The following is a 13928-nucleotide window of genomic DNA, read 5'->3' on the forward strand; positions in this document are numbered from 1 at the left end:
GATAAGGTAATGGAGTTGCGAGAAGGTAGAACAGAGAGGTAGAGAGAGAGAGAGAGAGAGAGAGAGAGAGAGAGAGAGGGAAAGAGGGATAGAGAGAGAGTGGGAGGTAAAGGTAGAGTTATGGGGGGATGGGAGGGGAGCAGCAGGGTCTGGTGGACTCTATGCAAGAGTGGGGATGGAGAAACACTCGAGGCAATAGGGTCCGCCAGGAGCCTAGGTTAGTGGTGGGGAGAACTCATGGTCGGGGCCTGTTGTCCCGTCCGAGATCCCAACGTAGCTTCAGTCGCTCATAAGAGATCGATCAATCGGGTCTACCAAGGTAGAAACGTCGGTCTTAGTAGGATAACTGTAAATCTACAGTATACGTATAAAGAGAGAGAGAGAGAGAGAGAGAGAAAGAGAGGAGATATATATACATATATATATATATATATTGAGAGAGAGAGAGAGAGAGAGAGAGAAAAGAAGAAGAAGACAGTGTGCACAACGATCATTCCTATTGGACAGAGAAAAGAATATTTAAGAATGTTTCGTCGTGGTGTTATTTGTCGTTAGCATGTAGTAGTGTTTTTTCTTTTTTTTTTTTTTTGTTTTTCTCTCCTCCTCGATCGTCGGGTTTGAATAATTAGGGGGAAAAAAAAAAAAAAAAAAAAAGAAGAAGAAAAAAGAAAAGAAACAAGGAGGGAAAAAAAAGCGCAGAGAGAAAAGGAAAGGTCCTCTCCTCCTCCCCCGCCCCTCCCTCCTCTACCCTAACATAAGTTTCGAGTAATAATCCTCGAAATTTCAATTCAATTGTGTTACCATGTACGTCGGGACTTTGAATTTGCTTCGTTGAAGAACTGTTCTTTTTTCCGTTTTGTTTTTGTTTTGTTTTGTTTTTTTTTTTTCTTTTTTTTTTCATTTCTTCTTCTCTCTCTTAAATCATCATCGTTATCATCATCATCATCGTCGTCATCGTCAACACCACTGTCGTCGTCGTCTCGCGCTTTAAATAGTATCTCTATCATCATTACTCGGACTCGCGACAGTGTCATTAATATATCATTTATTAATATATAAATTATTTTGCCGTTGTACTATTGTGATTTCTTCCTTCCTTCCTTCCTTCCTTTCTTTCTTTCCTTCTTCATTTTTTTATTTTTTTGGTCATCTTTCTATCCTTTCCTTTTCATCTTAAGATTTAATCATCAAAGTTCCAATTATCAAGAGTTTAACGAAAGAAGAACGTGTTCGATTTTTACATACACATTGTAGAAATATTTTAACTTCGATTTTTATTAATTGTCAGTGATCTGACACAGTGTTGGAATAAACGAACAAGTAAACGAAACGTATGTATGTACGAACGAACGAACAAAAAGGGGAAAAGAACAAAAAAGAGAGAGAGAGAGAGAGAGAGATAAAAAAGATTCGGTGACCTTGACAGTCTTGGAAGGTCATCGACACAGTTGGTGTGCCGCGATACCAAAATAGGAATCGTGGATTGGTGGATTAACAAATAAGTGTTCAGTGTATAATTATTAATTCGACTTTTTAAAAACGGACGTTCTATTGTCCGTTATACGGGCTGACATTCAACGTTAAAGATGCCGAAGATTTTTCTTATTAAAAATCGACTACACCAACAACAATTGAGACTTCTCGAGGCTCAACATGTTGGGAAAAGTCCATCGCCTTGCAGCGGTAAAGAAAGTCCACTTGGTAGCTCGGAACCTCTCAGTTTAATCGTCAATAAACATCAGTGTAAGTAAACAACTATGTATATGTATTTCCACCCCCCCCCCTCACCCACCCAACCCCTATATATATATATATAACCAATATAAACGCATTGCGATTCTTTTTATATATATATATATGTACATCCGATTCAAGTATAACGAGAACGTATAATATTATTTATTTTAAAAGTGAAGGACGAATTATTGGGTCGATCACTTACGAAGAAAAAAGAAAAAAAAAAAAAAAAAAGAAAAAGAAAAATAAATAAATGAAAGGGAAGGAAAAAAAGAAGAAAAAGTATTACGTACAGTTTTTACATTGAACGTAGTTACGATAGAAAAATCCCTAAATACGATCTTTGACATTGAGTTTATTAAATACGTAAATATATATCTGTATGTTTATAATACGTAATATATATGAGCCGTAGAAATAAAAGGAATGAAAAAAGTATAACGAAGACGTATGTACGTTAATTTAATGTAAATTCGTCGAAATGATACCTGTATTCTCTCTCTCTCTCTCTCTCTCTCTCTCTCTTCCTTATATAAATACATATATACGTTTACATATATGTAAACATATAACCTATCCGAAAGTAATGTAAACATTGATGAGAACTTAGGACACGCGAGATTCGATAGTTTGCTCTTTGACGTCTTCATCGTGAATATCATTTTAATAACAATACCAAGGATGATCCTCCTTTCCCCTCCCCTCCCCTCTTTCTCTCTCTCTCTCTCTCTCTCTCTCTTTCCTTTTTTTTCATCCCTTCTTGACTCGATCGTCGTAGAAGGAACGACTTTGGATTTTTTGGTCTTTTTATTTCTTTTTTTTTTCTTTTTTACTTTTTTTAAACTTTTTTCTCCTCTCTCTCTCTCTCTCTCTCTCTCTCTCTCTCTCTCTCTCTCTCTCTTTTTCTTACAAGTACGAGTTACCAAACCTGCGGTGAGAAACGGACAAAGCGGAGACCACTCGGATGATCCTCGTTAAAAATTCGTGGTTTCTTCTTGCTTCGTAATGTCCCTTTTTATGTTCGCCTAATGAACGCGCGCAACCCCAATGAAAGAAAAAAAAAAAAAAAAAAACAAAAAAAGAAGAAAAAGAAAAAGCAAAGAGAAAAATGAGGAAAATAAGAAAAAAGGAAAAAAGAAAAAGAAAAAGAAAAGAAAAGAAAAGGAAGATCAAGGTTTGTGGTTATTCGAGTATTCCTCCTGCAGGTGTAACCGATTGCTCGCACGCTCGGCCGCCATTGCGTTTCGGTAGTATGAATCCTAATTCCTATGGTAACCGCATACAGGTTTTTCTCTCTTCCTTTTCTTTTTTTTTCTGTTTCTTTTTTCTTCTTTTTCTCTCTTCTTTTTCTTTTTCTTCTTCTTTTTTCTTTCTTTTTTTTTTTTTTTTTTTTGTTTACTTTAAATATAATTCGTCGAACATTTATCAGCTGTTCAATGATCGTTTATACGAAATTTTTCTATCAACTTGTTAATTTTCTTTCTCCTCTTTTTTCTCTCTTCTTTTCTTTTCTTCTTTTTCTTTCTTTTTTTTTTTTTTTCTTTCTTTCTTATGTCCTTCGAAAATTACATCTCGTCAGTTCGTATGCTTAATTTTTAACGTGGTAACCGCATACATTTCGTCTTCTTTATTTTTCTTTTTTTAAAAAAAAATTCGACCCTTCCAAAATTGATCAATCACTTATAAGATGATTTTGAATGAACAGATCTGCCCATGTTATATTTATTTATTTACTTTTCTTTTTCTCTCTCTCTCTCTCTCTCTCTCTCTCTCTCTCTCTTATTGTCCCAGCCCTTTAATAATACATTTTCTTTTCCTCTTTCTCTATCTTCTTCTTTTTTTTTTTTTATTTTTTTTTTTTTGTAAAATAAAATTCGAAAATCGAGCTGACAATTCATATGAAATTTTCGAATGAACTCGTCCATTTTCTTCATTTATTTTGTTCTTTTTTCGTTTTTCATTGAATATACCCTAAAAAAAAAAAAAAAATGTTCATACCCACTAGTACGAATCCCTAATTCCTATAGCAATCGAAATATATTGTTCCTTTTAAATCGATCGTCGAATTAAATCGTTCAGCTTGATCGTTTATACGAAATTTTGTTGAATCAACGTGTATCATTTTTCTCTGTCCTGTTTCCCCAACCCCCCGCTCCCCCACCCCAGCCTACCCCCACCTCCCTTCTGCGGTCATCTCTTTTTTTTTTTTTTTTTTCTTTTTTTATTTAACAGACATACGTTTTTAATACCTACCATGATCTCAAAGTTAATAACGTTTAAACGTAAATTAAGTCTCATATTAATAATACGATTGAATTATAAATGCACTTGTATATAAAGCTTAATGTCCGTCATAAGTTTTGCGCTATAATAAACTATATAGAGAAATATTGAAAATTCTACGAAGTCTCGTGCATTTATCCGTTCGCGCTTTGCGTTCGATTGCATAACCATCACTCGCCATGACCGTTCGCGTCGTTCCTTCCTTCGCGAAGAAGGCAACATCTTTTTACACGTCGGTCATCGTTGGACAACGGTATTATGAGTAGACGAGTATTCCAGATGCGAGTCGTTCTATGCGTTTATGTAAATATAATACAAATAGCGGTATAGTTGTTAGCTATTCGCTAAGTAAACACCGAAGTATATAATGAAAGCAAGATAAATGTGTATATATAATATATATTTCTAAATTAAATGTATACGTCTGCGTGTGTGTATGTTTGTGTATATGTGTATGCGTGTATGTGGATGGATGTGATCGGTTATAAACTTCGAATTGTTCGAAAGAATTAACAAAATCATAATAAATAAATAAATAAATGTATAAAGTAAAATATGTCAAATAAATAAAAATGTACCATCAAAGAAATGGAAGAAAATATATTTAACATAAATATCATCTCAAACTATAACAAAACTCAACGTTATTCTATATTACGTTATTTTCTTATGTTTCATTATTGTTATTATTTATTCGATTCAAAAATTATCAGAGATGTGAAAAAAAAGGTAGAAAAGAAAAGAAATGTTGCAAAAAAAATATTATCTCAAAGATTACGCATTCTCGATATTTAAATAAGGAGATTATCATTATTTTCTTAATCTTACAATTCATTGAACGTATTAAAATAAAATATTAGAAATGTACGAGAAAAGGAAAAGAAAAAAGAGAATAGATTAAAAAAAAAAAAGAGAGAGAGAGAGAGAGAGAAAGAATTTTATAAAAATATTATCCCCCGAAAGTAGAGATTTAATTACAAGTAATTAGATTTATATATTAATATATTTCGTTAAGTTTATTCATTCTTCGTCTAAAAGTATTATCAGAAATATGAAAGAAGAGTATAAAGAATAATAAAATTATGAAAGAGGTTCAGAAAAAAAAAAATATATATATATATATAAGAATATATCATATAAAAATATTATCTTCAAAGGAATACAAACTCAAATCTTTACGAGTTGACATTACTTATTGTTAGTTAAATTTATTCATTCTCCGCCTCTCTTTTCTCTTTTCTTTTTCATTCTAGACGGAGAAAAAGTAAAAAAAAAGAGAGAGAGAGAGTGAGAAAAAGAGAGAGAGAGAGAGAGAGAGAGAAAGAAGGAAAGAAAGAAAGAAAAGAAAGGAAGGAAGAAAGAATTCATTGAATTTTATCTTTCTATTCATTTCTCGTTACGTCTTTCAGTAGAGAGAGAGTAGTACTGTGCTGTTCTATCTACTTATCGAACGATCGTGGTCTACAACGGTATAGTGAGTAGGAGGGTGGGTCCGATCTGTGGGTCCTAAAACTGGTTTAGAAAAGTGGTCCGGTCTTCTTCTTTCTTTTTTTCTTTTCCTTCCTCTTCTTCTTCTTCTTCTTCTTCTTCTTCTTCTTCTTCTTCTATTTTTATTTCTTTCTTTCTCTGAAGCATTCCCATTGTACGTTCTCGAATCAGCGAGTTCTTTTGTCAGTAGAGAGAAAGAAAGAGAGAGAGAGAGAGAGAAATATATAAAAAAAGAGCAAGAGAAAAAGAATAGAGAGAGAGAGATGCAAAATATAGTCAGTCGATGGCCCACCGACGACTACCGCGTTGCAGGTGCAAAGACACGCTCAAACGAAGCGAACGAAGAAACGTTAATTGCCTACGTGAATTAAAGAAAGAAGAAGAAGAAGAAAAAAAACAAGAGAAAGAAAAAGAAAAAAAATCTCCACGAGGAAGAAACGCTATCGCTGAAATGAATTCATTATGAGAGAATAAGGACTCTCTCTTTCTCTCTTTATATATGTATATATTATTTTTTTCTTTTCTTATTTTTTTTTCATTGCTCCAAATTAATCAATTTGCTTGTTAACACTCTTATATCAGCGCCAACATGTAAATGTAATAACTGTTATAATTATATATATATATATATATATATATATATATATATATATAAATTATATTTCATATTAGTTATATTTTTATATAAATTTTTATATAATACGCATTGCATTCATCATAAATTTTTTATTAATATAATAATTGCATTGTTATACAAATTTATGTTCTATTGAAATCATTAATACGATACAATTATAAAATCATGTATATTCTTATCTACGAGATAGATACTATCAGTTACAAAAAAAAATATACATATATATATATATATATTAAAAATTTATCTTTTCAATTTAATTAGAACATTTCTATTATTATATCATCAATTTATTACTATTCGTGAATTGAAAAGTGACACAATTATAATTGTATTTATTATAAATATAACTAATCTCTCTCTCTCTCTCTCTCTCTCTCTCTCTCTCTCTCTCTTTCTCTCTCTCTCTTTCTCTCTCTATCACAAAATATAGAACAACACATCATTTCCTTTTTTCTTTCATTCTTTTTCGTCCTTCCTTCCTTTCTTTTTTTCTCTTATATCTTTTTTTTTTCTTCTTTTCTTTCTTTCTCTATCTTTTTTTTTTTTTTTTTTTCTATAGCAAAAGATGGAACAATAGCCGACTCATTTTTTTCTTTCCTTTTTTTTTTTTTTTTTTTTTTTTATTTTTTCATTGTCCTCCTCCACCTATTACTTCTTCTTCTTCCTTTCTTTTTTACTTTCTCAGTTATGTGTCAAGATAATTTGATATATTCAACTTGTAAAGGATAGAAAAGTTGCTAGTCGGTGTGGTTATTGGTAAGGGTTATCGCGAGGATGATCAAATGCTCTCTGGTCGAGCGGTATTCAGGCTGACGTGGTGCGTGACTGCTATGTGCCCATGACTCGTCCGTATAGAGTATCTCACATAGCACATACACATACATAGGATACAGATATATACCCATACATACATACATACATACATACATACATACAAACATACATAAATACATAAATACATTTACACGTATGTGTACGTATGCACGGTACATACATCTTTATTTATAGAAAAAAAAAAGAGATGCTCTTGCGTGAACCGTAAAGGGACTTCAATGCCCGAGCAAGAAACGCGTTTGAGTTCCATCACTAAACGTACAGTAGTATCATCGACATCACTGCCTCTCTCTCTCTCTCTCTCTCTCTTTTTTTCTTTCCTATAAACCAGTCAATAGTTCTTGTATGTCGTTAATAGATAGATACTAATTAAATTGGTGCCTCAATTAGCTAACGTAACAAACACTCAATTAACCTGAATGAATGTTTGGATGTGTGGTGTGATGCATGCACACATATATTTAGGATAAAGAAAAAGATGAAAAAAAAAAAAAAAAAAGAAAAAAGAAACGGAAAAAACAAAAGGAAGGAAAGGAGAAAAAAATGAATGAAAGGAGAAAAAAATGAATGAAAAAAGAAAAGTATGCCTTTTACACTTTTAACTATCAATGAAATCCTAATCTCCTTCGATGTTTATAAACCGTCTCTTCTTTCTTTTTTTTTTTTTTTTTTTTCTTTCTATCTTCATCGATGTCTTATGTTATTTGTACGTAGAATATTTTCTTTGTTTCTTCTTCTTCTTCTTCTTTTTTTATTATATTTTTTCTTTTTTCTTTCTTGTTGTTGTTGTTATTATTATTATTATTATTATTATTATTATTATTATTTTCTTCCCCCTTCTTTTCTCGCAACGACATCGATTCGTCCTACGAAAGGGAAAAAAGAAGAATATACGTGAGACCGTTTGTTTTTTTGTTTTTTGTTTTTTTTTCTTTTTCTTTCTTCCATCCATCCATCCTTTCTTCCTTTCATTCCCTTTTTATTTCTCTTCTTTTCTTTTCTTTTCTTTTTCTTTTTTTTTTTTTTCTTTTTATATTTTTTTTCTTCCCTCTCGAATCGATCTTCGGAATCATTAGAAACCGTTAGAGTTATCGATTGGAATTTAGAATGAAAATTTGAAATTCATCATGGCGCTCGTTTCACATTGAATTTTAATTCCATTCTTTCGTTGTTGTCCTTGTCAGAAAAATAGTTTCTATATGTATTATACGGATACGTGTATATATATATATACATATATATATATATATATATATGTATGTATGTATGTATTTGTATCGTGTACAGCCGTTAGATTAAGGACCTTCGACTTTCGCAGGCGTCTCACGAACGTGTTACGTAATTTCTGGATTCACGAACGTAAAAAACCTTGCTCCCAACCTGTTTTTAATGCCCAAAGAGAGAGATAGAGAGAGAGTAGGGAGAGAGAGAGAGAGAGAGAGAGAGAAAGATTAATGTCAGTTACTTATACACTTATATATAGTTACATATCTACGTGTATTAGAAGAAGAATAAGAATCAAGGGAGGTGGATTAATAGTAGTGGGGCAATAGACGTCAACGAGGCATGTTTAAGGACGTATATATATATATATACTTTAAATTCAACTAACGTAACGAAAAAGTTTCGGGCCAGACGATAAAGCGACCTTTTACATTTAATTTATTATTCATTGTCCGTGATAGATAATAGTTAGAGCTCTAACGTATTATATATGATTTCATAAGTATTATTATATATATATATTTTTTTATTATTATTATTATTATTATATATATATATATATATATATATATCTTGTTATTGATATAAAATTTATGAAATCTCAGAAACGGTTCAGGAATTTTTCGCGGAAAATTCAACCGGATGCGGGACGCCTTCTTCAATATGTCGTATCTTATCGCATTTTAGAAATCGCCTTTATTCTTTCTTTTTAAAACGATTCTAAGAAATTGTTAAATTATTTTCTTGGAATAGATACATCGACAGATACTTCCTCGATCCTTTTTCTTTTTTTTTTTCTTTCTTTCTTTCTTTTTTTTTTTTCTTTTTTTTATACCCGGCTTTTCAATATCCATTTGAATATTGATTAGTTAGATTCAATAATTTTCAATTTTTTTAAACATAGATCATAATACTTGTGATGTATTTACTTTAATATCTTCGAACAAATTATTTTGTAGATTGAAAATAAATTAATACAAATATATATATATATATATATATATATATATATATATATATATATATATTTACATCGATTTGAAGATATGGTTAGGCTGATTATTTTTAACACGGACCATTCATTTTAATAATGATTCATAATCAATTATTCATATCTATATATTCATATATATATTCATATATATATATATATATATATATGAAATATTTTCTTCATCGTATCCAATATTACGAAACTTATAATTCGTTTAATCTAACATTTGGATTTACGAATACAAATAAATAATATATTAATAGTAAAAATGAAGTGTAACAAAAAACAAAGAACGTATGTATTCGAAAGTTGCAATTATATAGATCAAAATGAATATGAAAGAAAAGGAAATGAGAAAAAAAGTTAAGAAAAAGAAACAAAAAGAAGAAGGAAAAAGAAATCAAAGAAGAAAGAAGAAAGAGGAAGAAAAAGAAAAAATAAAATAAAAAAAAAAAAAAAGAACAACAGAAAAGAAAGAAAAACTATTAAATGGAGATTCTCCAGTGAAATCCCACCGAACGAATGTTCGGATGATATAACACTAGTTTAATATATAATGACGCTTCTTGGATAACGTAACTGCAATTATTATACTCTCTCGGTACGTCGGCACGAACTCGTGCACGCGCATCCAAGCGCACGATAAAAGGCTAGCGAACGGGCAAGTTGATTTACAAGTGTTCAGTTTAGACCGAGATTTATCGAGTCTTTCTGCACTTGGCCCCCTTGCTACGAAAGAATTTCGGTCACGGCCCTCTTGCGCCATTAGCCTCCGTCGCGACGACGTTGTACGTTCTGTTGGGAAGTATATACATACGTATATACATATATATATATATATGTATGTATGCGTATCTACGTACATAAGTACATACGTGCGTACGTGCGTACTTGCGCGCGCGCGTATGTGTATGTGTGTATATATATATATATATATATATATATATGTGTATATGTTGTATACATACATATATACACACATTACGTTCGATGGCGCTTTCGAGCGAATTTCTGCCTCGAGGCTGCCGACTTCTCTTCGACTTTTCTCGAGATCAATCGGTGGGTCTCTCTTTTGCGTTCTCTTCGAATATCAATCGAATTTTTATCATATCATGCTACTTCGTTATTATTATTATTATTATTATTATTATTATTATTATTATTATTATTATTATTGTTTTTTTTGTTTTCTTTTAATAATACGATATTTATGATTTGTCTTTCTGTTCTTTTTTCTTCTGATCTTCTTTGTTTCCTCCCTCCTTTTTCATTTTCGTTTCTTTTCCTCTTCTCTCTTTTTTCTTTTTTTTTTCTTTTTTTTTGCTTTTCTTTTCTGTTCTTTTTCTTTTTATTTCGCGAAATTAAAATAGAAACAAACGGGATACTATATATCTCTTATGTATTATTTTTCGTGTCACTCGATAGATCACGTTCGATTGATTGTTTGATATTAAATTTTAAAAAATTTTTTTCTTCCCTTTTTTCTTTTTTTTTTTTTTTGCAAGAATGTAAACACAATCAAAGATTCCAACGATGGCGACGAAACAGCGTAGACATTCTTTCTTTGTTTTCTTTTCTCTCCCCCGATCGAATGAAATAAGTTTCCTCGAAAAAAAAAAAAAAAAAAAGAAAAAGAAAATATCGCTACATCGTCATTATCGTTAATTCCTTTTTCTTAACATTACGAATGTCAAAATTTGTATTATTTATACAAACGTCTTTTTGTCGACTCGTTGACTTTAATTCAGGGATTAGAAAGATTTTTTATTCATTGCGAGATAAATTAAAATAAATATATAAATTTATAATGAATATTAAAATAAATATATGTGCGTATGTGCATATATATATATATATATATATATATATATATATATATATATATATGTATCTATGAGAAAAAAGTAGTTAAGGCCTACTTTATACATAGTGCCCCGTAACCCGTTGGATAGGAATATATATACGTTCACATAGAGGTACCCACATAGGACCAGAAAAGAGTTAAGTGTGTGTAAGTAACTACATATTCGTATATACGAGTATGTAGTTACTCTCGTATGCATAGAAAAGCACGCACAGTGAACTCACGGAGGCATCACGAGGCATTGTAATTCGTCACAATGGCTGCATATCCTGGTATACCTAGTCTCGTCTCTTCCCCTTGTCTGGTTACAGGTGCACATCACTGAGTACGATTATCTGAATGTCGAGGGAGACAGAGAGAGAGAGAGAGAGAGAGAGAGAGAGAGAAAGAGAGGCTTTTTCTTTCTTTCTTCTCTCTTTCTCTCTCTCTCTCTCTCTCTCTCTCTCTCTCTCTCTCTCTCTCTCTCTCTCTCTGTCTGTCTATATGTCACTATTCGCCTATGTACTGTAAAACTACATATATGTATAAACGCGTATATGTGTGTGTATATATAACCTATACGTTTATCTATCTACTGATGATGGCAGGTATTAGTATTGTACATAGGAATCGAGGACGAGCTTCCCTAGTGATAAAACCGACAACGAAATTGTGTTTCTCTTATAGCGATTATAGTTACTCTTTTATACGAACGGAAGCAAATTGAAAGGAAGATCGTAGAAACGAAGAAATGAAGAAAACTGGTTTCGTTTCGTCGTCCTGTTAAAAGATCGCGATAAATAAATACGCCGATTGATTTAAAGGAATAAAGAAATTTACAGTTTTTTCTCTCTTAGTTGTTTTGTTCATTTCGTTTTTTTCTTTTTCTCCATTTTATTTTCTTTCTTTTCTTTTTTTCTTTTTTTTCTTTTTTTCTATTACTTTTTTTCCCACTCTCGATCGTTAAAATCATCCAAACTAATTGCTACTAATTTATTTATTTATTGATTTTTTCTGTTTCTTTTTTTTTTTTTTTATTTCTTTTTTTTTTTTTGATTTCTTTTTTTTAATCTCGTCAATTTATTCACCGGTTGCTTATTTATGCGATACGTGCAAAGTTCATAGAAATAAAGCAAAAGATGTGATATAATAATAAAAAACGAATGATCATCCAGGATATATAATCTTACATATATATATATATATATATATATATATATATATATATATATATATATATATGTACTAAAGATTTTGTCTTTTTTATTAATAATCGTTATAATTAAAATCTAGATAGATTAGAGAGTAGGATGGCTATATGTTAAAGACATTCCGTAGAGTTGACCACAACCGAATACACACGGAGAAGGAGGAGGAGGAGGAGGGTCTCTTCTATGTTCGCGCGCGGGCGCGTCGTGTTCCTCTTTCGGTGCAGGCCGTGGTTAAGTGGATTGCGCGTGAACTGCACGGAAATTGCGCAGAACGAGCGTTATGCAAATGCGTGCGCCGTTTCACCGCCATTAGACGGCTACGCGAGTGGGGGCGAGAAAAGAAGAAAAATAAAAAAAGAAAATAAAAAGAAAGAAGAGGAAGAAGAAGAAGAAGAAGAAAGAAAAATAAAAGGAAAAATAGAGAAAGAAAGAGAAGAAAGATAGATAAAGGAAAGTAAAAGAAAAGAGAGACAGAGAGAGAGAGAGAGAGAGAGAAAGAGAAAGAAAGAAAATGTCTAAGGAATAAAATGATAAAGAAAGAAAAAGAATTTTTCCATAACGACGTGTAAGAAAAATAATAACAGGAAGAAGAAGAAGAAAAAGAAGAAAAAGAAGAGAGAGAGAGAGAGAGAGAGAGAGAGAGAGAGAGAGAGAGAGGAAACAGCTTAGATCATTTTCTCTCTCGTCTTTACCGACGCGGCACGTGAGCGTACGCGCATGCGCACGTCGAGATTTTCACCGAATGCCAAGGTTAAATAATACTTCACGTAGTCGGACTCGATCTTCCGCCGATTCGGAAGGAGATCCATTGTTTTAATGCGAAATACCGATCGAACAGAGGAAAGAGAAAGAGGGAGAGAATATAAAAGATAGAAAGAAAGAGAGAGAGAGAGAGAGAGAGAGAGAGAGAGAGAGAGAGAGAAAACGATAAGTGGGAGGAAATGGCGTTGTCCCGTACGCGGCCATTATGTAAGGCAACTCTAAGTGGCTGCGTATGTGGTGTCACCTTGCAACCTAACGACGACAACGACGACAACGACGACAACGACAACGACGACGACGACGACGACGTTTCGACCCACGCAAGGTACCGCTAGGCAAACGCTATGCAGATAAATACATACACACATAAACGTTAACGCAACTCTCCTCGAGTTTGCGTGCAACTATAGTTGCGTTGCAACGCAACTATAGTAGACCAGGAAGAGAATATCATTGCTTTGCTACTTGCATAGATATATATATATATATATGTGTGTGAGTGTGGGGGAGGAGGGGTGTGTATGTGTGTATGTATACGATGATCTATTCTCGATCTTATCGATCCCCGATCTATACATTCCAACTACGTTCCTCGGTTCTCGAGATATCTCTCGTACGAGATAACTTATTTAGTCGTATGGTTCACCATTTTGGTTTCTTTTTTTTTCTTCTTTTTTGTTTCCTTCCTTTTTCTTTTTTTTTTTTTCTTTTTTTTTCTATTCTCGTGATATATCTTTTCAAGATTTATTGGTACACGGGTTTTGGATTTTATCGAGTTCCCCTTTTTTTTTTTTTTTTTTTTTTTTTTTTTTTTTTTTTTTTTTTTTTTTCCTTAAGATTCTAGCTTGTCCAATTGAAAATTGTGTGTGTGTGTGTGTAAAGAAGACATTTTAACGAACAGGGTATTTGAAT

At 32.0% G+C, this 13928-nt stretch overlaps 1 protein-coding gene across 3 annotated transcripts in view; it reads left to right on the forward strand.

The window, feature by feature from the left end:
• The first annotated feature begins 272 nt into the window (after positions 1-272).
• The window catches only part of LOC124424956 (transcriptional regulator ovo-like), a 23458-nt gene continuing 9802 nt past the window's right edge, over positions 273-13928 (forward strand). For 2 of the 3 annotated variants that reach the window (XR_006942395.1, XM_046964629.1), the window contains exon 1: positions 273-1743. Coding sequence is in view for 2 of the 3 variants with exons in the window: in XM_046964629.1 (XP_046820585.1) it covers positions 1587-1743 (157 nt within the window). In the remaining variant the exon portion in view is untranslated. The remainder of the gene's footprint in view (positions 1744-13928) is intronic. The other variant, XM_046964628.1, reaches the window with a different exon arrangement.

This window comes from Vespa crabro, chromosome 6 (assembly GCF_910589235.1).
Source record: "Vespa crabro chromosome 6, iyVesCrab1.2, whole genome shotgun sequence".
Lineage (NCBI taxonomy): Eukaryota > Metazoa > Arthropoda > Insecta > Hymenoptera > Vespidae > Vespa > Vespa crabro.